This window comes from Esox lucius, chromosome 2 (assembly GCF_011004845.1).
Source record: "Esox lucius isolate fEsoLuc1 chromosome 2, fEsoLuc1.pri, whole genome shotgun sequence".
In the NCBI taxonomy this organism is placed as follows: Eukaryota; Metazoa; Chordata; class Actinopteri; order Esociformes; family Esocidae; genus Esox; species Esox lucius.
The window spans coordinates 14754522-14781035 of NC_047570.1; the positions used below are offsets into that span (position 1 = coordinate 14754522).

A 26514-nucleotide genomic window follows, 5' to 3' on the forward strand; every position below is an offset into this window, starting at 1 on the left:
GCAGTGGTGTCTGCTTACCTTTCATTGAGAAAGGAGAAACTATTTTAACAAAAGGGAGGCGTTCATATCAAGCAGACGTGTAACAAGTGGCATACCTAGGTTGGTTTCAGGTTTGTTCCCTGTTTCTTGTAATTTGCAAATAAACACGGAATATTGCAATATTACAATTGAGGCTCCAGATAGAGTACGCGTCTCTCAGATATAATGCCATCTAAAGTACCATTACGGTAACAAAGAGCTAACCAAATTACATTATAGTGAGTTCTCTTAACAATACGCAGTGGTGATATCCATTGTAAAATAAAAAAACTAATACAAAATAAAAACCATCATCGGGCTAGTTCAAGAACTCTTGATTTATTTCCAAAATGAAAACATTAGTATCACAACAAAACATGGTACAAAGATACAGTAACAGATCTTCTCAAATAGCTTCTGAAATAACTGATGTTATTTTGTTTTCCCTAACTGGAATATGTAAAGATAACAAATGAGACCCAAATATTTAAAAAAATAAAACATGCTGTCCCACAATGTATTTAACAGTCCTTTCTGGATTTTCAGAGAATTGTACTGTACTGTACTCCCCTTCATTTTACACACAATGGCTCATAGACCGTCTCATCACTATAGTGTATTTGCACATGACATACAATATATTAAAAACAAGTCAGAATTGTAAAGTTGGTCTTATTACAGTTAAGATTAGAAAAGCATACACATATTCAACAGATTTATAAAAAGTAAGAAATGTCACAAGACTATTTACATTAAACAGTAAGCCACCACACTATCAAGAGTTACTTATTTAATAAAAATAATTTACATCACAATAATGAATAAACTGTTATCCATGAGTCAAAACATTCGTAGTGTATATTTAAACAAAACAAAGCACACGTCCCTTAAATACAACATGTCAGGAAAATGTTTGGAGCTGTAGGCCTAGTGTGCAAAGTTTTATTTTGTTCAAAATGTTCTTGATACGGAAAAGGTAATTATGTAAATAACTATAAAGTAATTCCTTCTGCCTGGGTGTTTGTTTCTGTTAGAAAATCTAGACTTCTATCTGGAGTGCATATTATAGAACTAAGTGCAAACAAATTGCCTTGTCATATTGTGCATTTTTAAACCCTCTGAGTTTTTGGTGGTTCATATTTTTTATTCAAGCAGCATTACCTTTTCCTCATAGCAAAATATTCAATATTATACTGATATAAATTCTCTTGCCTTTTAATTCTTTTCTCAATTTTAATTAATATATTGAAACCACAGTTTGAAAAGGCCAGTGCTATTGCTTTTACCAATTCACAAGTAAAATGGCATCTTTAGTAGTGCTCAGGCAATGGGTTTTGCCATCTCTTTTGGCACTAAGTGTTGATCCCAGTAACAGTGCCAAGGTGTGTTGCTGAGACCAGACCATAATGATCAACAGAGTGACGACTGCCTGGCGCTCTGCAGAGGCAGAAGAATGGATGAAAAGATAACATCTCCCCCACTAACAGGCACTTGGTTCAGTGTGGTCTTCATGGAAAAGTCACTCAAGGTGACTGAGCTAAATACGTACTGTATTTGGCCCCAGTCTCTGCGCTCAGCCATAATGGCTGCACCTATGGGTAATGCTGTGACCTGAGGTCAAGCGTCGGAGATGCAGCTCTGGATCTTGTCCATCCACTGCTGGGCGCTCTGGGCATCCGAAGCGCAGAAGTTATACACTCGCTTGGTGGTCTTCAGCTGGAAAGGCAACGTTCAAGCAACTATTAAACGGTAACTCAAGGCATGGGATGTGATATGTGAGCCTGATTTTTACCATAGACGGAGGGCTTTCCACTACAGAACACATTAAGACCCCAAGCAAATGGAGGAATGGAGAACCAGAGAGACTCACATCAAAGAAGGCCTTCTCACTGATGTGTTTAGGAGCTCCTATGGTGGGTGTGGCGATCAGCGCCGACTCCACCTCCGCCAGGTCGATGTGGCCCCTGCAGTTAGTGTCCTCGCCCGTGTCATAGTACCTTAGCTGGGACAGCACACACAGGCACACACACACACACACACACTCTTATAACCCAACCAGCGGAATCGGGGGTACATTACCAAAAAGCAACTGCTGCAAACAGTACATAAAAGATGCAGCACTCCTCACCTGGTGTTTCGTTATGTCTAAAACAAACCAGCGAGGTTTCCATCCTTTCAGCAGGGCTCCTCGTTTGTACAGAATCCCCTCAAAAGATCTGAGAAACAGACAATTAACAGTTGAAGTCGGTTCTCTGCGGCACTTAACAAGAGTTAGGAAAAGCATTAAGTAGCAGCAATGGCCCGAGTGTGTCAACAGTCCCACCTGTTCTCCTCATTCTTGGGAGTGAACTGGTTGTAGAGTGTGGCAGCCCGCCGGTTGACCCCATTGGCGGCGGTGGGACTGCTGTCCTCCCCCAGGCCGCTGTCTGGCAGGTGCAACATGGAGCGTCTCTGGAAGGCCTGCAGGCTGGATGTGGGGATCAGCCCAGAGATGGACACAGACTGCTTTCGGAGCTGGAATTCACAAACAGAGATGGACAGATGGAATTAGAAAAGCAATGAAAACATACAAAAGGACATCTGCAGGATGTTTTGGCTCACACATAGATTAATGAGTCAAGCACCACTGTTCGTCTGAATGCTAGTACATTCTGGTCTTCCAGTAAGTAAACAGGAGCTGAGTTAAAGTAAATGTCCATAGAAAATCGCTCTTAAAAATGTACGTTCTGTTAAGTCATAGGCAAAAACATGGCCAAAACACACATTGGAGAAAAAATAACAAAAAAATTACACATCAAACATAAAATTCTTCCAAGTTCCTGAAACATTATAAGGATGTCATGACAACCTTGCAATAGAGCTGGCTGGAGGATGACCTGTCCAGTCAACATTCTACTCACATTCATATTTAGATTGATGGTACACACCTACAGCATTCTGTCATCGGGGTTACACCCGCACCATTCCAACAGAGCAGGGCTGCTTTTTAACATACTTACAATGTCTCGGGGGAAGAGAAAGGTCGAAGGGCAGACTTAGCGACTAAGGTTTCAGGGTGATGAGAACAGCAAATGTTCTGCTGGACTTACATTTCCCTCCTGTTTGAGGTCCTCCTGGATGCTGACTCTGACCCTCTCCAGAGTGGTCTGCCACCTCTCCGGTGCTTGACCCATCTCCCCCTCCAGCCGCTCAATGTCCTGCATTGACACATCATCAGTACAGGCTGCACCATCACGGATCAATAAAATGACAACTGGGGCTAGAAGGCTTTTATTTGCAAAGAGACAATTCTGAGAAAACTCGGTTCACATGGTGTCAGCAATCTTGATCTTTTATTCTTAAAACATAAACTCAACAAAATCAATGGGGTACTTACAGTTGTATAGAGGTAGAGAATATTGAACAGAACAAGGCCATGTCAGTAACTAAAGTTAGAATTAAGATAAAAACTAGCACCAAGCTCTTGTTATTGCTGTTGTGTGACCAGTAAACAGGAGATCCTCAACTCACAGCCAGTAGCTTGGTGATTGAGTCCGGCTGAGCGCGTCCAACACTGCTGTAGCATGGCCACACAATCCTCCTCTTGCTGGTGCCCGCAGTGACCGCCTCCTCTGTGCTCTCCGACATGACAGCCAGCATCCTCCAGTCGTAGGACGGGCCTGTGCACAGGGTCTCAGCCGTGAAGTAGTCCCACTTCCTCAAAGCTGGGAGGCTGATGGAAGGTTTGAGCACCGGCTAAACAGTATACGAACCAACAACAAGGAAGAACTGGCATGAAACAAAACTGTAGATGCATTCATACTGTGTGTTTACACTAACAATAAATGACATATTTATACCTTCGATGTTTCACTCTCTATTGTTTCATTCGCATTCGATGAATACAACATAAATATATGAATAATATGTTGATCTCTCTATGGTGGCTGGTTTGATGTCTAGCCTATTGAGTAGAGTGGCCTGCCCAGTGACGAGGATGGGTCCTGTCTTCCAGTTATACATCATTGAACACAGCCAGTGGGAAAGAATGCGATCCACCGGACCTAACACTTCCCCGAACACTTAATCACATCGGGGCCGGGGTGCACAAACACACAAGCTGTTTTCTTCCAGCTCCTCCTGCTGATTTATAAGCCCCCTAGAATAATGGGTACAGCCGCCTCCATCGCTGGCCAGCAGTTCCAAGATTTACTGTTCACATGAACCCGTCTCACCCACGCCACAAAACAGACCCCCCGGTCTTCCCCTGGGGGAATTAGGACGGACTTTGAAGTTGAAGACAACACACACACACACACACACACCCACACACAGTGCCAACAGGGAGGTAAACAACACCAGGGAGGGCGCTTCAAGACACAGCCTGTCAAGGACTTGGAAGAGGCTATATACAACGCTTCCTTTACGACCACAGATATTAAAGATCCCAGACCGCACTGATAAGAACTGCTCCAGAGTTCAGCTGCCCGCCCCTCCCCGGGGCCTGTTCCATACTGGTTTGACCAACATCAACAGACCGATAACAGGACATTCAACAGGACCGAGGGAGGAACACGGGAAGGTCACCACAATAAGCTATCATCTTGTGCAACAGAGTGGCAGAACATTCATCATTGGGGAGACAATCTAGATGTATGAGCTTGGATGGCTGCTCTGGGAAGATGCCAGTATCTCTTGTGAAGATGTTCCATGGAGCATGTCCAGAGCAGGATGACTTGGGTGTGACTAAGTGTGAGCAATCTAGAGAAAAGGCCATTGGGGATCTGGCTAAAATACACAGCCTGAGTGCTGCATTGTTACTTGGCGAGTTGGTACAAAGCAGGACATTGCTTGGAGGGTTGCATCAAATAACAAGACACCTAAAAACCAAGAGGATCAAGCACTCACCTCAGTGTCTGTGGGGCTGTACAGGTAGTTGAAGAACAGCGGACTCCTCCTGTGCATTCTGCTGATACACTCCCAGATACAAACCCCCCTCCTGGCCTGCTTGTCTCCCGGCTTGTCCTCAAACAATGTTCCTTTTGAAGAGAGTCATACAAAGAAGAGGTTGTTCAGCAGGCTAAGACACACTACCACTATTAGGTGACAAATCCTAGATCTCAGATAAGAGACAGGATCTGGGTAATTCAGAAGCACTTCACTGCAACATGTCAGTTTACTGAAATAACAAACCGGACCCCTTACATTCAATAAACATGGTCATGTCGCAGACAGTTTTTTCAACACGTTGCCTGTTAATGCCAACAACTCTCCCGAAACCGTTAAACAAGCAGGCCAATCCTTTAGTGGCCCGACTGTTAAAGCGCCTCTATACACTGGATTAGTTATATACCAACCATGTTCCAGACGCTCGTAGTCCGAGTCCAGGAGGAAGTTCTTGAAGCGGTTGGAGATGTAGTGGTAGGCCAGGAACTTTAGATAGTGTTGATTAAATTCAAACTCCAGTGGATACTGATCTTGGATCTGCATTGAGAAGATAGAGGGAGGAGCAGAAAAAAGTGGTGCATTGTGATGGCTGCACGCTGTTCCTGCGTTATGACCACATGTGGACCTGCTATTACTACATACACTCCCTATTTACCAGCAGGACGCAATGGAGTCCATGGAACAAAGGTCAGGGGCTGATGTCATAATTCTCAGACACACGCTGGGCCTGGCCAAAAGGCAGTAACCGTCTGTGCATGTCCAGCAGTGTTCATCAGTGGCCAAATGAAAAGACCTTGCTGCTCTTTAGCATTTTTTGGGCCACCTGGGCGTACTGGCAAAAACAACAGCTGTTTCGGAGATGATCAACATCTATTTTCAGAAACTCTTCAGATTCCCTCTCTCTCTGTTTATCACATTTTGGGACCCAGAGAGCTCACACCAGGACGGCTTGGCAGACACCCTTCCAGTTTCAAAAGACAAATGCAGAAACTATGTGTTGATGTAAGTGTATAGGATTAGGTCTGACGGACCCCAGGGAGTGAGAAAACATCCTTTTTCTAAAGTTAGCACTTCAAGTCCTCTGGACTTCAGCTGTACCTTACAACCCACCGCCCCCCACTCCCTAAACCACCCCACAACCCCACCCCTTCCACAACCCTACACCACCATCCCAACCCCTACACTGCCCCACAAACCCCAGCCCCTCCAAAACACTACACCCCACCAACCCCAAACCCCTACACTGCCCTACAACCCCACCCCCTACCCAACCTTAGACCATACCCCACAGCCCCCCAGGACCCCATCCCATCCCAGCCCAATGCCCTCCCCAACCCGTCTTCCGAGGAGAGTCTTAATTCCCACAAATGCAATTTTCCACTCTGCACTCTGAATACACTGAGGGAGAAATGCAGAGGGGATGGCGAAACACGCTTGCACGGAAAGTACAGCGCTGAACATGGGTTTCACAGACCATCTGGGCAACATCCCTGCAGCTGAAACTCCCCAGCGTACAACTCTGTCTAAATTACTTATCCAATGGGGGGGGGTTGCAGAGTACCAAAACTGAAGAGAGTATATAGAAATTGACAGCTTAGTTTCTTTCCCTCCCTCCCCTACTCTTGCTGGTCCTGCGCTGAAAGTATGTGATGAGCTCACAGAAAAGGTACGGAGGGAAGAAAAGGAGTGTGGATAGCAGTAGGATAGGAAGATGGCGGGGGGTGTAAGGCTTGCCTGGTGCACACAGTCCAGGAACTGCAGGAATATGGGCGTGAAGCCGCTGCCCTGGCTGCTGGGGGTTAGGTTGGAACGCTGGCTGAACTTGTGGCCAAAGGAGAGCCACTCTTTCTCCAGCAGCACCTGGAAGCCCTCCAGAGTCCGGTAGAATGGGTCACTCAGCAACTGGACCAGGGACACTACCTGGAGAGTAAATGAGAACAGGGGAGAGGGACAAACGGATAAGGAGAAACAGCGACAAAGACCGAAAGAGATGGGGGAGGATGGAAGTTAAACAAGATAAAAACAGATGAGCAACCAGGTCCTTCAGAAGACAGTCTATGCTGCCAACTGTCAATGGCATAACAAGCACATGACAGTTTAGTGACAGAGAGATGGATGACCCGGAGGAGGCTCTATTCACCTTGTTTTGCTAAGGTGTAACCCCAGGACAGTGTCAGTTCTACCTGGCCTGTGGTTACAAATCCTCTTTTATGATATTTAAATCCTACACATCGCAGGTGGGCCAGACTGGCCCATAAGAGAGAATGGGTCCAATGTCTCCTCCAGCTCACGGATGAGCTTTGACACGTGGAATGAATAGGAGGAAAAATCATCAGCTCCTCCCCAGGGGACCACTATATCCTCCCCCCAAAAACTCTTAAGTTGGTGAAATGTCTTGTTCATCACAGCCCAGCGGTCCTGGCACAGACCAACCTGAGCTCCTGAATTACCACAGCGAAGACACCAAAGGGGAGTCAGAAATGAGAGAAGCACAAAGCTCTGCTGGGTATCTGTCTAGGGGTCTGGAGGCTGAAAAGCCAAGGCATATGGAGCCCATTTCCTGGAGCAAGGCTGATCAGGCCCCAGTACGATGAGGCCAGGGAAATGCTCTGGGCCTGACACGTGCCTGGCACAGGAAGCTAGGCTGCGCCTGTGCTTTTACACGGCAGCTCTAGGCTTTACAGGCCCGAGTAAACACATTGAGGCCACGCGGATATGTGCACGCACGCATGCACACACACACACACACACGCACATATCCCCAATAACACATATTCACTTAACAGGTCGGTGTGGAAAATGTGAGCTCACAGAGAAACATTTTAGAGAACGCTTAGCGCTGGAGTGAACGGGAACAGAAAAATGATGAGGATGAAAACAGGCTTGTGTTACTTTCAATCATCTGAACCGTGTACTTTCAGGCCACATACCTTTTTGATCATTTCTGTTTGTTTTTTTTGTTTGTGAACTATAGGCCCCGAGGTCGTATCTCTTCGCAGGCGAAGCGATGTACGCATTGTGATTTATTCCGTATAGATGAAAACTTTGCTGACTAAAACCGTTAATATCTACATTATAGTAAGCCTGAAATAAAACAGTTATATAGGTAATATTGTGACTGATGCTGGTAGATTTCCAAAGTACACATCCGTGCATGCGTTTTGAGTCAGGATAGACAAACACATTTGCAGGGTTAACAACGTAGTTACGTTATAGTAAGCCTTCATTTCAAACTGTATACGGTTATATTGCGACTGTTTCTGGCATGGAAAAGTTCATCTTCAGTCTTGCTAACAATTGCTCAATTCTTATGATTATTCCTAGGAAGTTAGTAGATACTAGTAAGCCTATTACTGACTAATAAGCTGTTAAAACAGCCAGTGGCAAAAGCAATACAGTTCATAGATGCTATTTCACATGATGATAAAGTTAGTTATCGTTGCCTTTATTGATAGTTACTGTATAAATGTCATTCACGAATAAAAGAAAAAAGTATGTTTTGCCATGAAAGAAAAAAATATGTTCTTATGCCATGAAATGAAATAGCTTTGGCAGACTTGCTAGCAATTGCTCAATTCTTATAACTATTCCAGTAAGTTAGTAGATACCGGTTAAAGCATATTACTGGCTAATATGTTGTTAAAACGGCAAGTGGCAAACGGCATACATAGACGCTATTTGTGGTGGAGGTAAACGCAGTAAGAAACGTTAGTCAGTTTAACTGTGTCAGTGTCATTCACGAATGGCCAATTAACTATTAAAACAGCCAGGGGCAAAAGAGGATTTGTTCAGGATATACAGATGCCGGGTGTCAGTAGAGACAAGAGGCTGTACTGACAGTCAGCTAAGGTATAGCTCTGTGGTTTAGAGATTAACGAAACAGCCTTTCATGCGGGCGACCTGGGTTCGAATCTCGAAATGGCAACTCCTAATATGTTTCCACATATTTGGACATGGATATTTAAATTCAAAACACAGTCATTGATAAAGATAACAATACAACAAAGAATACAAGTACATCATTCCACTGTCTAAATCAATAAAACTGCAGACCACTTGCAATCTCCATTGCCAGGTTGTTACAGCCTAATAGCTGACCGAAAGATGTCCATGGACGTCTGTAAGAACCTCAGGGTAATATTAAGGGATCTTATGTAACAATAAATTGCAAGTGCATGAGTAAGCTGTCAGAAAGAGACTAAACAAACATGGGATGTTGTACATGGGATGTCAGGAAGGAAGAAGCCTCTCCTCTCAAAAAAGAAGATCCAGACACATTTGCCAGACAAATCTGGGTACAGACCAAAACAATGTGCTCTGGACAGATAAGTCAAAGGTTGGAGTTTAGCGACAATGCTAGACACCACTTTTGATGAAAACGAAACATTGCCTTTGAATACAACAATCTCATACAAACTGTAAAGAATGGAGGCTGTGGCATTATGGTTTGGGGCTGCTTTGTTGCCTTAGGTCCTGGCCAACTTGCCATCACTGACTCAACCATGAATTCCATACTGTACCACAGAAATCTTAAGGAGCATTTGATGCCATCTCTCAAAAAACTGAAGATAAACCAAACATGGATGTTGCAACAGGATATTGACCCAAAACAAAGCTATAACAGAATGGCTAAACAAGAGGAATGGAGGGTTATGGAATGGTCGAGTCAAAACCCAGAACTCATTCCTATTGAAATGCTATGGTGGGACTCGAACTGGGCCAGCATTCAAAAAAGCCCTCAAACATGAAACTGTTGAAGCAGTAGTGTTGAAGTGGGCAGAAAGACATCCCAGTCAATGTAAAATACTGACATTCAGTTAAAAGAAACATCTACATGAAGTTATTTCATCCAGAAGGATCAATACTAGCTAGAGAAGCTCGGGGTATACTTATTTATTCTGCAATACGAAATTGCATTTCTGTTGATTTTTGAATTAATAAACGATTGCAAAATATAATCTTTGTGTAATTTTTTTGTTAGGTTATATTTACACTATTGCTCAAAGGTTTGCGGTCACACAGAAATGTCCTTGTTTTCGAAAGAGAAGTGCATTTTTTGTCCATTAAAAACACAATGTGCCATTGGAACACAGGAGACGGTTGCTGATAACGGGCCTATGCAGATGTTCTATTAAAATCCTGCTGTTTCCACCTACAATAGCTATTTACAGCATTAGCAATGTCCACACTGTATTTCTGATCAATTCCATGTTATTTTAATGGACAAAGCGCCCTATGACAGATGTTTAATATTAAAGTACAATGTACGTACGGGTCATATTTGATCTTTCACAAAAGCCTACATTCCCTTGTCGCTGCTCCTGCTTGGGGAGAGGCCGTTTGAAGCTTACCTGTGTGGTGATATCCCATCCATCTTCCAGGCTCAGGAGGACAGACGAGCCACTGTCCAGCAGCTCCACCAGTATCATAACCAACTGCAGAAGCTTGTGAAGCTGCAGGGAACACAAGCGCACACACGGTCAGTTTAAACCACTAGGCTGTTCCTGTGGATTCTTGGTTGTTTTTGGTCTACTGGCCCTGGTCTCTTACATTCTGAGGGAATGCTGTGTCAGTGTCTTGGCAGGGCTTCCTTCATATCATACTGTTCTGGGGTTTATGACACATTTAATGCAGGGCCATAGGCTGTGGGGTCACTACGATAACTACCATGATAAGCAATCCTTTGGTTATCCCACGTTTGTGCATATCATTGTTATTTCCCATGGGAAAGCAGCTTTGGAGAGATTATAGGATGAGGTCAGGTCAAAGCGTCACACAGGAAGGTTGATGGCTCTGTCTCACTGGCTAACTCAGGGTCAGGGATGTGTTATTATATGAACCGTAAGAGGGTGGTTATGTTTGTGTACTTATTGTCTAATGAAGCGGCAAACTGGTACAATATGGTGTGTAGGCCAGTTAGTTCTATGAGAGGAGCTCACCTGAAGGATCCACTCCGAATCCTCCAGGGATTTGAGGAAAGAGTCCTCCGTGTCTGAAGACGTAGCGCTTGGTGCACAGGCCCTCAGCAGCTTCTTAAAGGCACCTTTGATCTGCCGCGTGTCAGCAAAGTCCACAGGCACCAGTTCACAGTTCAGATTAGAGTCCAGTTTGAAGCCCTGACCAAAGAGTAAAAATGACACTTAAATGAACAACCACTGAGAATCAGATCAGAACTAAATGTTGACTGTAAAACAACACACGGAAACGGACTGATTAAAGACAAAAACTGTAATTTACATGTTTTTCCTTTTTTGAAAAGAAATATTGGGAACAACTTAAGGCTTGGGACGTATGTGGTAAAAATAGCACTTCTGTTCCAAACTGAAGGTTGAGTCTGTGAAATGTAAATGTAAGAGAATACTGTCAAGGTGGCAACTGGCCAATCATGGCCGCCCACACAGCTGGCGACTCCAACATGCTCACAATTATTTATAACCTCTTTTAGCCAAGGAAAATAATATCAATTTCACATTCAACACACACAGACACACTGCTCCATTCAAACAAGTGGCTGAGACATGCAGAACGTTCCAACAATATTCTAAATGTAACATTGACGGAGATGTGGGCCTGTAAAAATAATAAATAATGAAATGGTCAAAATGTAATGTCATCTGAGGTACGGGAGGATATTGATAATTTCTAATTAATTTCAATCAAGCATCCTCTTATCAGTTTGGAAATTAACTCAACACTGTGGTACACAATCCAGGCTGACCCCGACTGTGAACTGGAACATAAGGACACCATGACTAAAACAATTTAAATCAAACAAAAGGCCCCAGTGACAACAAAGCTTTACATTGAACTCAATGTCCTAATGACCACGGGACTCCGGTCACAGGATCTCCCAACTGAAAACTGAAATCGCCAAGCTCCTCCAAAAACCCAGTTGTCAAAATGATCTCACCTTGTCTGAGTGTCACTTCACGCCGTTTCAGACATATCACCCCCCATTGAACTTTCGGTTCAAATGTGCAGCAGGTTGTTGGGGGAGACCACTTTTGTAGGATAGAATTGGTTGTTTATATCATTGTCTATACAAATCATGATCTATGTTCCTCTAAAGCACTGCCGCACAAACCAAACTGTCATGTTTACAAAATGTGAGTGAATATTTCAGTTACAATAGGCTCCTGTCCAGAGCTTTGAGTCACAGCTCTCCCTAACGCTGTCAGGAACGCAGGTCGGGTCAGCCAGGCTTGGACTTTTCAGCAGGAATGAAAATTTGACTGGAGTGGCTCCTTAAAAGCTTAGACACTTCATACCCTGAGGTGGGACTTCTCTCCGAAGATATAGAGGGCAGCCTGCTGTTTGAGCAGCTGGGCCTGCAGGCTCTCACTGCCTGCAGGGGGCGCCAGATCCTTCCCAGCCAGTCTGGCTCCCACCTCAGATGCAGACGGGTGCTGGCTGAAGCGGCTGCTGGAACGCAGGCTGGCCCAGACTCCTTCAGCGAAAGAGAGAGGTGAAGTCAGGTTCAGTCAGACTACAGTTAGCCCCGCATGGGGGCTGCACAGAGGCCTGAAGCACACAGGTGCTAGTTAATGTTAGGCCGGTCCAGCAAAAATGTGTTCCTCTAGCAGAAAAAGGCTATTTAATAAAAATCTGACTAAATCACCATTGGGAAAACAGATAATGTAATGGTAATGACAAAATTATATAAGAGGAACAAAGACTACAGCACATTGACACAGCAACATAAAGACTACAGCACATTCACACATAGTAACAAAGACTACAGCACATTCGCACATTGAAAAGGGCAAACGGATATACAATTAATTAATTAAATGGGCCACTAATCCATGGCGAGGAACTGAGGGAGGCTAATTTCTCTGGGACAAACCACTACCACCAAAGCTAAAACACATTGAGCTATCTGATATTATGCAAATATGCTTTTGCCTGTGATAAGCTGTACTTCCTCTGCTCTGTGTAAGGTGTTGTTAGTGGCCTCAGGTACCCTACCTGAGCCAGGCTGTAGGTACAGAATGAAATAGAAACCAGTTAGAGCAGGTCTAGTACGGACGTATAGTACATTGCCCAATTATATTATTGGAGATCAATTACAACAAATCTGAGAGCTGGTGCAACTTTGGCCAGTAGTTTTCAAAGAAGCAATCACGAACCAAAGCGGTTCTCGAAAATTCTGCCCAATTACGTACTGACATCCATTTCGCGTCAAATGTTAGATGCAAAAAAATAAACAAACATTAATTACAGTAGAATATGAGATACATTACAAATTCCAATTTGTACAATAAGTACTTAAAACTAGATCTTAAGTGCTTTTTAAGACTAGACTGCATACTGAACTAGAGGCTAGCTTGCGTGGTCACCAAGATACTTCCAATTAAACAAAGAAGAGATCAGCTCATCGAACACAGGACACCATTTCTGTTACAGAGCCATGAATGTGTTAGATAGGTTCAATGGTCAGGAAATTAGATGTTAACAAATAGGGTTTCTGGCAGAACAGTGAGGAGAAATCTAAAGGGTAGACAGTTTCACTATACCTTGATTTTGGATTCTCCCCTTAGAGGCAGGTTTTTGGTGTGAGTGATTGAATAGCTTATCCCTGTACCCAAGCACTGATAGATTATGGGTGCAGGGGGAATGGAAGGGGGGCACAGAAAAATAAGATCAGGTGGACATAACATACTGACACACTCAACCCCCAGACTGTATGGTAACATGACAACACGCAGTCATCATACAGTCATCATACACGCAGTCATCATACAGTCATCATACACGCAGTCATCATACAGTCATCATACACGCAGTCATCATACAGTCATCATACACGCAGTCATCATACAGTCATCATACACGCAGTCATCATACAGTCATCATACACGCAGTCATCATACAGTCATCATACACGCAGTCATCATACAGTCATCATACACGCAGTCATCATACAGTCATCATACACGCAGTCATCATACAGTCATCATACACGCAGTCATCATACAGTCATCATACAGTCATCATACAGTCATCATACACGCAGTCATCATACAGTCATCATACACGCAGTCATCATACAGTCATCATACACGCAGTCATCATACAGTCATCATACACGCAGTCATCATACAGTCATCATACACGCAGTCATCATACACGCAGTCATCATACACGCAGTCATCATACACGCAGTCATCATACAGTCATCATACAGTCATCATACAGTCATCATACAGTCATCATACAGTCATCTGGGTTTACAGTATGGGAACATCATGATAGGGAGAGCCAGGTTTCAGACTTAAGAGATTTAAAGGGTTGGATGGTGGACAGACGTGAATCTCAAAGCATTTGAAACTCAGTCTTTGAAAGGTGTGAACATGCATGGTGGAATGATTCAACAAAGTATTTTAAAATGGTGGAAGTTGAGTGACGGTGTATGTTTCAAATTCTATCAAATTTTCTATCAAAAATCCACCATCAATGCCACAGGAAATACATTTGAGAGTGTTTAGGTGAAGAACTTCTACGTTTGAAAAAGAGCACAAATTCCAAATTCCACAATGTTGTTCACCAAATTAAAGTATTCATCAACATACTATGAAGACAGGAAATGTCAATTTATTATCTTATAGTACCTGTCGCGACGGACCCAACACAATCCTACTCCAACTTCCAGAGAAAACATCTCTTAAGGCTAAGACATCTTCACATACTGCAGCAGAATACTAGCTCATATTTGCTTGGAAAGCTCCTATCAGCCCAAGTTGAGAAACTAATTATCAACTTCACAACTATGAAGGTAATAAGATGGACTACATTGAAACGGCCCAGTAACTCCCCTGGAATAATTTCACTCAATACCATTACTGTAAACTGTCAGCACAGATCAGAAAACTCCTTTATATTGTTTCCATTGTTGGAGCTTAGTTGTGTCAGCCTGTTTGTAATTGTATAAAGTTTTGAATTACTCATGTAGTGCATCAGGGATACCCACTACTCTGCTCCCCTAATAATCCTAAAAGAGTCACTGACCAACAGGAGGGGGCCGGTTTACATACAGACCTGCATTTGCAGTTTGATATACAGTTAGGTCCGGAAATATTTGGACACTGACACAATTTTCATAATTTTGTCTCTCTACGCCACCACAATAGATTTGAAATGAAATAACCGAGATGTAGTTGAAGTGCAGACTTTCAGCTTTAGTTCAAGGGGTTGAACAGAAATATCGTATGAAACGTTTAGGAATTGCAACCATTTTCATTCACAGTCCCCTTATTTCAGGGGCTCAAATGTAATTGGACAAATTTACACAAACATAAATAAAATGTAAATTTTTTATACTTTGTCGAGAATCCTTTGCAGGTAACGCCTGCTTGAAGTCTGAAACGCATGGACATCACCAAACGCTGGGTTTCCTTTTTTGTGATGCTTGGCCAGGCCTTTTCTGCAGATGTCTTCAGTTGTTTGTTTGTGGGTCTTTCCGCCTTAAGTTGTGTCTTCAGCAAGGGAAATCCATGCTCGATCGGGTTGAGATAAGGTGAATGACTCGGCCATTGCAGAACATTCCACCTCTTTGCCTTAAAAGACTCCTGGGTTGCTTTCGCACTACGTTTTGGGTCATTGTCCATCTGTAAAGTGACGCACCGACCAATCAACTTTGCAGAATTTGCCTGAATCTGAGCAGACAATATATCCCTATACACTTCAGAATTCATCCAGCCATTTCTGTCTTCTGTCACATAATCAATAAACACTAGTGACCCAGTGCCATTGGAAACCATGCATGCCCATGCCATCATACTGCCTCCACTGTGTTTTAAAGATGATGTAGTATGCTTCGGATCATTAGCCGATCCAAGCATTCTCCATACCATTTTTTCCCCATTCTGGTACAGGTTGATTTCAGTTTCATCTGTCCAAAGAATACTGTTCAAGAAATAGGCTGGCTTTTTTAAATGTTTTTGGCAAAGTCTAATCTGGCCTTTCTATTCTTGAGGCTTATGGTGAACCCTCCGTATTTCCTCTCATCAAGTCTTCTCTTTATGGTAGACTTGGATAATGATATGCCTACCTCCTGGAGCGTGTTTTTCACTTGGCTGGATGTTGTGAAGGGTTTTTTCTTTACCATGGAAAGGATTCTATGATCATCTACCACTGTTGGCTTCCATGAACGTCCAGGCCTTTTTGTGTTGCAGAGCTCACCAGTGCATTCTTTTTTCTCAGAATGTACCGAACTGTTGATTTGGCAACTCCAAATGTTTCTGCTATCTCTCTGATGGATTTCTTTTTTGCAGCCAAAGGCTGGCCTGTTTCACTTGCATTGAGAACTCCTTTGACCACATGTTGTGGGTTCACAGCAACAGCTTCCAAATGGGAATGCCACACCTGGAATCAAGTCCAGGCCTTCTACATGCTTAATTGAAAAAGAAAAAACGAACGAATAGCCGACACCTGTTCATGAAACAGCTTTTGAGTATATTTTCCAATTACTTTTGGTCACTTGAAAAAGAGGGGGTACATGTTAAAGAGCTGTGATGCCTAAACCCTTGTGTTATGCATGCAGGTACCCTGTATGTGCGTTTGTGTTTTTCCCCTGTTCCTGATTGTGCTTGTTGGTGTTTCCTACGTGGCAGTCATGAGTGCATCACCTAACTGCTGAGGTGGACCAATCAGTGGACACCCCTACTAATTGCACCACTTGTTCCTTTTTTCTTGTACCCAATCACATCACACATCCCCTGGTTTAAAAACCCAGTCAGTTGCTTCTCTCAGAGAGACACTTTTGCTTTACCCCACATGGACATAGACACTAGAGATGCATACCCTTTTGATAGACAGACACTTTGTTCATTCATACATCACTTAGTTTAGCACATACATCTCATCTTTGTCCTGTCTCATGTGAGTATGTGTTGCTGTGGTGTTTTGTTTGGTGTTGTCTGGTCAATTGTTTGCTGTTTAATCCTTGTTCAACCTGTGTGTTTTGTTTGTCCCTGTGAAAAGGTTTTTTGTGCATTCACAACCCGTAGGAAAACTTTGTCCAAAACAACAGTAGTTACAACTGAGAGGACCACCCACTGTATTTTTGTATTGGTTAGTAGTCAGCTAAGCGGTTCCTCAGTTCAGGGGTGTTTGGACTATATTATTCATTTCTTGGGTCCAGCTCAGCCCCTTTTCCCTAACCCCTTTAGTGTGTGTTTATAATAAACGTTTTATGTTTGACAGTAGCTTTGGTTGTGTCGTTTGTTCTCACTGTTCATTTACACTACACTAATTTGCATGAGTTTTGTGTTACGTGTCTCTGTACCATCCACCTTAGACTGCTAGAGCCACAGGGTTCGTAACATCTTCCTCCAATTTGGAGGTGAATACTGTCAAATTAAAGCTGAGAGACCGCACTTTGAGCCCATATTCATTATTGAACTGCAACTTATTTTTGTAATCAGCTAGAATAACAAAACTTGTCAGTATCCAATTATTTCCGAACCTAACTGTATGGGACTTGAGGAAGTGACTGTAGGTTCAGCACTCACCTCCTCTGGCAAAGCTGTTAGAGAAGGGCATGTCCAAATGGACTGGAGCCATCTTTGGTATTCTAGACGTCCTTCTTTCACTGCCTAAGGAGGACACACAACATGACATGGGGATATCTCCACCATTCAGCTGTAACTGAGACAGACAGGCTAACACACACACCCAGACACTAGAGGGAAAAAATGTGCCTCAATGACACATCTGTCAGACACAGCATTGAAAAAAGAATTAACCGATGTCTCACACAGTACGCAAAATGGACACTGACCGGGCTGATTAGCCCAGATTCTTCAACGATGATGCAAGGACGGGATAACCTAAAGAGTTAAATGAGGCGAGCGAACAGAGTTGCATTACTGAAAATACTGATTGCTGTGTTTCAGTTGAGCCTTGGGCTCAGAATGGGCCCGCAGCTTAAGTTTCATATAACTTATCTGAACTTAAACAGAACAACAGAGTCCATTTAGCCTGGGGAATCCAATTTCCCACATTAACACAGTCTTTACTTGATCCCTGCAGACTAGCATCAGGTTAAAGCTGGGAGATGGAGATGGATGACACTGACTTTGATTTGGAGAGCGTTTTGACCCAGTTCCCAGGGACAATAGATCTATTGTGGTTAAATGGGGAACAGAATCCCGCTGACTGCGCGTGTAGGAATGTGTCACAACTTTCTGGACTGGCACTGGGCGGTGGGGTGATGTCTGGAGAGATGGATGGAGGCTGACCCCTGGGTGTCCTGTTCCTTTTATATAACCCCAACAATGTGCCGCAGTTCCTTCCAAACACCACGGACACCATAAATCACAAACAGCGAGGCCCAGAGGAAACCTCAGTATGATAAGCAGCAGAATAACACTAAAGGAACAAGGACAAACACCACAAAATAACAAGTGACAAAATACACCAGCCTACAGCAGGTTAAAGCAGTGCAAAGCCTACATCAGCTCAGAGCAGAGGTTACCTGGTGAAAGGCCAACAACGGAGCGGTCGGACAAAGTGTTACTGGCATTCACTTTGAAGTATATGGGGATGGAGTTGAGGATGGCCTGCAGATACTTCTCCTGCTCCAGACTACTAGACAACTCGGAAGAGCTGGCTGGCGCTAGTGGGAAAGGGACACCAGCCATTAGTAATCAACAACATAATTCAGTTTAACATAATTCAGCAACCTGTTCTACGTCTTATAAGATTTCTACCAGTGGGTATTTGCAATGTACCAGAGTGTACACTGTACCTGTAGAAGACTGGTTCTGGGACTTGAACAGTCCCACCACACTTTTGCCGTGGAAGCCTCCGGATCGTAGCAGCACGGCTTTGGTGCGGGGGTGTTTCCAGCACACCACTGGGAGACGGTTGTGTCTGTAACAACGAGCCACCTTCTGCAGGCTGCTGTCCTGCACGGTCTGTGGAACCACCAGGAGACCTGGGTAACTGAGACACACATCGTCCGCCGAGTTAGCCCGGAGACCCTCGCCGTGGCACAGCTGATCGGACACGCACAAAATGACCCTCCAACAGACCCCTTCTGCACCGAGTATTCCCTGCCACGACCAGGTGGGTGTATGTGCTGCGTACCTGCGGCAGAGGGAGTACAGCCTGTTGACCGCAGTGACTCTGAACTGCTCTCCTGTCTTTGAGCGGGAGGAGCTGGCCGTGATGGTGCCCAGGCCTAGCCGCTGGTAGTCCCGGAAACAGGCCCGCTCTACCAGCTGCTCCATGGTGGACTTCTCCGACGCCCGTAACGTGCTGCTTGGGGGCGGCTCCCCCTCGTCTGACACTGGCAACGCACACACGCCCGGTCAGATGGGTGTTCAGGAAACGCCAACATGTCAAAACTTCCCCCTTGGGAAAAACCATCGCACTCCTACCTGATATGTCATCATCCTCATTCCAGGTCATCCGACTCCCTCTGTCGGTCTTCTTCAGTGCCGCCTGACTCTGGCGGCCCATGGTGATCATCCCAGCTCTTTTGGCTCCTTTCACAATGGTCTTGGAGAGAGTCCTGGGGAGGAGGAGGATGATAAGGGAGAAGGGCGTAGTATCATTTATCAGGTTTGATTACAACAAAAAAAAGCTGGGGGGGTACCCAAAGCCCAACTGGCAGACTGGAAAGGATGCTCTAGAACTGGTTCAATGAATTCCAGGCACCGTCTGAAGAAATTCAGGATAGTACCCACTACATCACTCAGAGGCATTTCCATAAGACTTCCCCAGGCACATCTGCAACAAGTTCAGCATCATGACTGGATTCATTCACATCTTTGCATCATATTAAAAATAAAAAACGTGAGGAATCTTTTGTCTTTTGTGCAATCGTCCTCCATTGTGCAAGTCTTACATGCTTTATCAATCAAAAATTCCCTGATGTGGAAATATTGTGCAGCCTATTTTAACAGTGTCCACGTAAACATGTGTACAACTAATAAACCAACCACCGCAAGTTTGCACAGCAACTCTGACATTGTCCAATCAGTGAATATGTGATTGTGCACTCCCGTGAGAGGTGGTGAGCATTACAACGGGCAACAGTGACAAAGGTGGAGACCGAGGTGGTCCTGACCTGAAGCCTGTGTTCCTCTCCTTCTGTTTGGGAAGGATGAGTTGGGGCACCGTCTGTCCGGCCGCAAAAGCGAAGGTGCTGAAGATGGACTGAGGATAGCGGATCCTTTGGAGGTGTTTCCTGAAGATCTCCACCATCTCTGAGCTTACCTCCTCATCAAACGCCACCTTGATCAGCTAAAGGAGACAGTGGATCGATAAGGGAATGTTAGCTCGATATCTCTGCACGAGGCCAGCCGTAAAATGGTTGAAGAATAATAATGCATTCCTAAATCAAAAAAATTATCTCTGCAGAAATGAACATCTGTGAAGCCCAACAATTCTGTGCATTTCTATTGACTTTCTTTTTTTTTTTGCAGCAAGGCAAATACTGATAATTGCGAATCGGAAAAAGAATGTACGGAATGGGAATGTTCACATATTTCTCACAGACTGATTTTCCAGAATGTGGACTGCTTCTCAATGACAGCCATGACCCGGTAATCCCTCCACACCCCCTCCATCCCTCCCCAGCCCCTCACTAGTTCCTGTCTGAGAGGAGACCAAGCCCCCCTGCTCTCCTGTGGATCCCCAGCAGCCTGCAGCTCTCAATGTAGGATTGATAATGTACCCCAGATGCAGACATAGCCCGCTGGCCAGGTCGACCAGCACACACAGAGACAAACAGACACACACATGTTCACAAACAGAGACAAACGGACACTGTCGCGCACACACACACAAACACCCACACACACCCACCCACCCTCAGGTCAAATGACTCCCTCCCCATACAGGTCTGTTTTATTATCTGTGTTACTAAAAAGATAGGAATGAACCATAAAAACTTTACAGCACTACATGCATTGTGAAAGACCGAAAACATGTAGGCAGCTGTATTTTCTTCCTCCCTTCAAATCAAAGCCAACATAGGTTACGTTAGTTGTCGAACATCCAAGACATGTGTCAATATCATGCCGGATGATGAGGAACAATGTGGAACATACACATTCCTCGTCTCTCCACCAACATCGCAAGGGATCAAAGGCTCTGTCTGAATCTGTTTGACATTTTCTGGCAATCATACACTTGGCGTGGGGTAAAAGGAGGAACGGCATATTAGGACATTCGTTTTTAGCACAAAGTAAATATCATCTGTATCAGGAATAGCAGGTGTGTGTAATGTTGAGTTAATACAGAATGATTTATGTTTACAAAATCCAAATTGAAAAAGGTACAGAAAAACCACACACTGGTTTGCAGATTAATACCGCTACAATGTAAAGCAATCTAACCACCTAGCCCTAGTGTGTATCACCTGGAAGGAGGCAGAGCGGAGCTGCAGTCCCTCTTGCATGTTCTGCTGCAGCTGGTTCTGGATGCTGATTTTCTTCTCTTTCGTCAAGGTGGACACTGGGAAGCTCCTTATTACTGCCTGCTCCCCCACTGCTCGCACACAGGACAAAACGTCAAACAACACTGCAATACTAAAGCACCTCACGCACATATCGAAACAATCCATGCACCAGAGCTCTGCAACCATGGCTCTGAAAAGTTGATGTCTTGGAGATTTTGACCTTAAGTTTGCACACCTGGATTGAAAAAAATTGCTAGTTCATTAGATGAATCAGGCTAGTTTAATCTAGGGTTGCAAACCTATCTGACCCGGAACAGGGTTGAAATTAAAACCTATATGAAGTTGGCTCTCCAGGAACAGGGTTGAAATTAAAACCTAAATGAAGTTGGCTCTCCAGGAACAGGGTTGCTGGGACAAATATAATTAGCTGATAGCTGGACTAATTACCTAGCGGGTCATGAGGAGTGCCCTTGAAGATAATACGGTAAGAGGTGAGGAAGAGGGCTCCCTCTGCTGGCAGGATGTGTGGTCCACCGAGCAGCCCGCCCGTAGCCTCCTCTCTGCCGTCAGGGTCCAGGACAACCCTCAAACCCTCTGAGACAAACTCCTCACCGGGGAGTAACGCCGGGCGCAGGATCTTTGGCTGGGGAGAAGACAGCGTTTGGGCAGGTCAAATTCGCTCTCTCCTCAGAATGTAATCTACAGTAACCTCCACACGCAAATGTTTTTTTCTTAAGCTTGGGCAACATGGACATCTGTCTATGCGTTAGGTAGGGTTAATAAGATATCCACATAGGTGCATTGTGTTACGCCGAACAGCTGAGCACGTCAAAGACATTAGCATATCACACACACCTCATTATCATGTCATAGAAGCAACATACCGTACCAGCCTCTCACATCGCTGCACAACACACAGCGTTCACCATAGATAGACACAGTCACTGACCCTCTGCAGAGAAAGACTAGCTCGGGTTCTGTGGAGACTAATCAAAAGTCATACTCAATGTTAATTTGGTCTTTCGGTACATGTAGTCGTTTCCAACTACAATTATTTTAAAAAGACAGGATTGTTTGTTTTAAATCGTGCAGCTCTTATTAATGTTATAGACATGGACGTCACGTTTTCAATGACCCTCTAAACTTCAAACTCAAACCGCATCACACACATTCTAAGACATGATCAACAAGCTCCGGCCAAAGCTATTCATTTGGCTTTGAGGTGCTTTGTAGCAACCTGTAAATCTGTGTTCCTTCAAATGTGTTGGGGGTCTGTTTCTTTTCAGCTCCCCAGCAGAGCAAGGTCTGGACCTGCTCTGGGTGTCTAGCACCGCTAACGGAGGCCATGTTGTGCAGGCCTGTGCGAGGGAGCCCAGACGGTAAGTACCATGTAGAGAGAAGAGCATGGTTCTGTGGAGTGTTTGTCTCTCCTATTGGGAAGAGAATGTTGTCACTGGTGCCTATTGGAGCACCGCCGTTAGGGACGTCCATGACGAGGTCAGGCCGATCCAGAGGCGGTGCTGGTCTGATCTTAAGATAAGAGGAGTGACATGGTACAGCTGGTTTTGGGACGATGCATCTCGCTGCCAACTGGGACTCTCACCAAGTATTCACTACGCACCCCCCACCACAAAGTAGCTGCCCAAGTCATACAAGGATACAAGTGATACAGTGCCCGTAGTTCGCAGTGGCCACGGCACGCAACACCAAGCAGCTTTGGTAAATGTTTCATTCCCACAGGCTCAACAATGCCAACTCTCCCCCCAGACTGTGGGCCAAAGCAGTAGCAGGTTACACAGACAGACAAGGACTGCTCCAACTCCACAAGTCACAAGCCTCCATGCTGGTGGCCCACCGGGGTCATTCCTGTGCTTGTTTACAGAGAACACATCATTTAATGCGCTGCTGGCAGCAGTGGGACGCACAATGTGGTCTCGTCTATGAATGTCAGACAAGAGGCCGTGCCAGACTGAAACACAACTCCACTGGACCTGACTGGGCCCGCGCTGCACTGGGAAGGAGCCCGGCTGGGGTCGCAGAGACATCATCAAGAGCTGGTAATGTGATAAGGAGCAGACCGGCTTCCAAGACTGTGCAGACTGGCTCCACTAAGAACCTCAGTCTGATTACACATCCTGATGACTAGACAACACCACTGCGTGACAAACACTTCAGAACGATACTGGGATGAATAGGGGGGCAAACACCACTTCCAGTAGAAATCATTAAGGTCACAACCTTGGAAGTGGTTATCAAAACTCTCCCGGGGACCCCCAGCCGGTCAGCGTATCGAGCTAATTGCAAAACTAGCAAAGCTAATTCCACTTGTCAACTAATCATCATACACTCAACCAGGTGAACCGGCAAACTATGTCAGAGCTAAAATTGCAAGGTTTGCGAACCGCAGCTTTTGAACGGCTGTCGAGTTGTAAACGTTACTAATGCTGATAATGAATGTACTCCGTTCAGGCAAATGGCCGCTGATGGGCAGCAGCTCTGGAGGATCAAGGCAGGGCGGTACCTACCTTCTGGATGGGAGGCAGCCTCCTACTCTCCCTGTGGACCCCGTCTAGAGTCTCCATTTGCATGGCCACAATCCCTAGGGTTAGAGGTTAAAATCAGTTAACATGCACACAAAGACATGCCCTCAAACCAACACACACCGCCAGTCCCAGGAAGCCTGTGGTGTATTTACAGACATAAAGGCCACCGCCTATGTCAAAGAGTTAATCCACTCAGAGACACAGGCTGACTCATCACTGCAGGCCTCCGCTTAAAGTACACACATGTATGACCCCTCAGAGGACCTGATACAAAGGGTTAACTGACAACGCTGACAATTTGGACAGCGGGACTTCAGCGTCAGGTACAGAAGCTCTGAGAGGGGTTGTTCTGGGCTGTAATTGAGGCGGGTTTCAAGGCCAGCGGGGGGCGGGGTACCTGGGATCATGCTGTGCAGACTCTTGATGTGCTCCTGGGTGACACCGCTCTCTGTACACACTTTGTCAATGAAGCGGGCTATGAAGCGCACCACTGAGTTGGCCACGTCACTGCTCTCTGAGTCCTCAAAGCCACTCTCCGTGTCGAAGCTCTCCGCCACACTGCCCGCAATACTGAAAACAACAAACACACATTTGGTCTGACATCTAGTCTGCAGTAATACGATGAGAATCGGCCACATTTTATTCAATGTTTTTCCAGAGAGGACGGACACGACAGAACGTGTCAAAGGTTTGTAAACATGGCACACCAGTGTTCGGGCCAGAGGTCCGCTGTGATGCCAGGACCTCTCGTTGGACTCACTCTGTCCCTTGGCCACGGTGCACTTTTCACATGAGAAAATTATGTAACCTCCCAAGGGTTTACAAACATGCAGATGGGATCCAGAAGTCTCCATGCGATAAACAAAACAAGTCTGGGGTGAGTACCAATAGAAGAGGGAAAATAAGGACCAAATAAAAGCCATTGCCTATTTCCCGCTTCTCATGAAAACAGCACCGTAACAAGAACTTGCACTAGGCTGTACTCTTAAATTTTTCTGAAGAAATGGGATACGCGAGGCCTAACGTCTCCAATATGTAGCTTCAGAGGGGACTAGCTAGGGGGCTACTGTGCAGCAGGAGTACAGACCAAAAAAGAAAACTGGAGACGCTCAGGAGATAGGGCTTTGGCAAACCTTTCTTCATTTCTGAGAAATGACACACGACGGAACTTTCCAGACGTGGTACTGGTGTGACATTACAGTTAGTGCGGATCAATAGAAATCCCAATCCCTTTAACGTCCATCCTTGTTTATTCTGAGTGGAGACAGAGTGTGTTAACCACTCTAGCAGACCTGAGGCTGTAACTCCAGCAGGTAATGGGACAGCCAACAGGATGGATGTGGGAGTACACGGCGAGGAAAGCCATGTTCGCCCACATACTCATTGTCACCTTATTACAAAGTTCAAAATGCTCCACAAAACAAAACGGGTATATACACAAGCATTAATACACATCAGCATAGGGAACAGAGCTGACAGAATCAGCGGGGAGTGGTGGTGGGGGGGTGGGGGGGCTGCTGCTCGTCTTGCCTGTTGGTGACAATGCTGTTGCTGCCACTCTCCCAGTCCGTGACAGGATTGACTCGGAGCAGCTTGTTCTTGCTGGTGTCCAAGGGGACAAGCAGGTACACCATCAGGCTGGCATAGTGGATGGCCTGGCTGAACACTGTGCTCTCCTCGTTCTTCACCAGCTCCTGCTGCTTCTCCTTGCTGAGGCAGGGCCAGGCGCGCAGCTGCTCCGCTGCCAGGTCCATGGCCGTGCGCTCCGTGTTGCTGGGGGCCACCGGAGGCAAGGGACCACGCTCCTGAATGAGGAGAAAGACATGGCCGTGTTTGGTTTTGTTCTGCACATGTGGCTAAACAATGATTTGGCTTGGGACGTTCCGGCTGACCTTTAGAGTGGCAGTGATCGTCAGCTTGTGTTCCGCTGTGTTGAGGTACAGGGCTCGGATCTGATTCTGGACCTCACTGTAGAATGTGGCCTCCCAGAACTGCTGGTTGGTCCATATGGGATGGTCCTGGACACAGGTGTAGGCAAACTGGTTCACCCCAGCTGGCAGCTTCTGCAGACACAGGGGTGTGTTTTCATGGTCAGAGTGTGTGGAATATTGATTTTTTAAACAGCTTAAGTACACTAAGATTGACCAGCCAAAGGGTCAGTTGTGGTGTCTACTTTTGACTGATCATAAAAGAGTAGTCCTACATCTCATTAAACTAACTGGGCTGCAGTGAGCATAGCTTGTAAAGGAGGCCATTAAAACCTGGGTGAAAATAGGAAAATAATACAAAGCTGCCAAAGGTTTCAAGCACAATCAATCATTTTTTGTGGGCCATAAGTTTTTCAACACATACGACCCCACACCAAGACCACCAGGCTTCCTCTTTCTCTGGCTGAGTTCTGATCACAGGGCCCTGCTGTTTTAGTCAAGGTATGAACAGGGAACCTGCTCATCTGTAGATTAAATGCAGCTTTGTTAAAGCCATTAAGCTTTCTACCTACATTCACGCCAGGGTCTCTGTTACCTGGCAAATTACATATTTTGTCTAAAAGCTTTTTTTATGAAAAGTCTATTCATAGAATTTTTGCCAGCCACAAGAAAACCCCAGAAATAATAA

The 26514-nt window shown here is 45.1% G+C and overlaps 1 protein-coding gene across 4 annotated transcripts in view; it reads right to left on the minus strand.

Annotated features, from left to right (window-relative positions):
• Window positions 1–332: 332 nt before the first annotated feature.
• Window positions 333–26514, minus strand: part of sbf2 (SET binding factor 2) — a 141785-nt gene continuing 115603 nt past the window's right edge. Inside the window, exons 18-42 of one of the 4 annotated variants that reach the window (XM_013138393.3) lie at window positions 25791–25961; window positions 25429–25703; window positions 24296–24468; window positions 23881–23954; window positions 21803–21998; window positions 21317–21444; window positions 20021–20196; window positions 19329–19462; window positions 19036–19237; window positions 18695–18891; window positions 18422–18562; window positions 17457–17540; window positions 13461–13535; window positions 12213–12391; window positions 10884–11060; window positions 10296–10397; window positions 6679–6864; window positions 5355–5481; window positions 4906–5036; window positions 3529–3753; window positions 3108–3215; window positions 2342–2532; window positions 2147–2234; window positions 1889–2020; window positions 333–1734 (exon numbers count right to left, since the gene is read on the minus strand). In XM_013138393.3, coding sequence (XP_012993847.1) covers window positions 1636–1734; window positions 1889–2020; window positions 2147–2234; window positions 2342–2532; window positions 3108–3215; window positions 3529–3753; window positions 4906–5036; window positions 5355–5481; window positions 6679–6864; window positions 10296–10397; window positions 10884–11060; window positions 12213–12391; window positions 13461–13535; window positions 17457–17540; window positions 18422–18562; window positions 18695–18891; window positions 19036–19237; window positions 19329–19462; window positions 20021–20196; window positions 21317–21444; window positions 21803–21998; window positions 23881–23954; window positions 24296–24468; window positions 25429–25703; window positions 25791–25961 — 3771 coding nt within the window. In that variant the 3' untranslated portion in view covers window positions 333–1635. The remainder of the gene's footprint in view (window positions 1735–1888; window positions 2021–2146; window positions 2235–2341; window positions 2533–3107; window positions 3216–3528; window positions 3754–4905; window positions 5037–5354; window positions 5482–6678; window positions 6865–10295; window positions 10398–10883; window positions 11061–12212; window positions 12392–13460; window positions 13536–17456; window positions 17541–18421; window positions 18563–18694; window positions 18892–19035; window positions 19238–19328; window positions 19463–20020; window positions 20197–21316; window positions 21445–21802; window positions 21999–23880; window positions 23955–24295; window positions 24469–25428; window positions 25704–25790; window positions 25962–26514) is intronic. The other 3 variants (XM_020054565.2, XM_013138396.3, XM_013138397.3) reach the window with 3 other exon arrangements.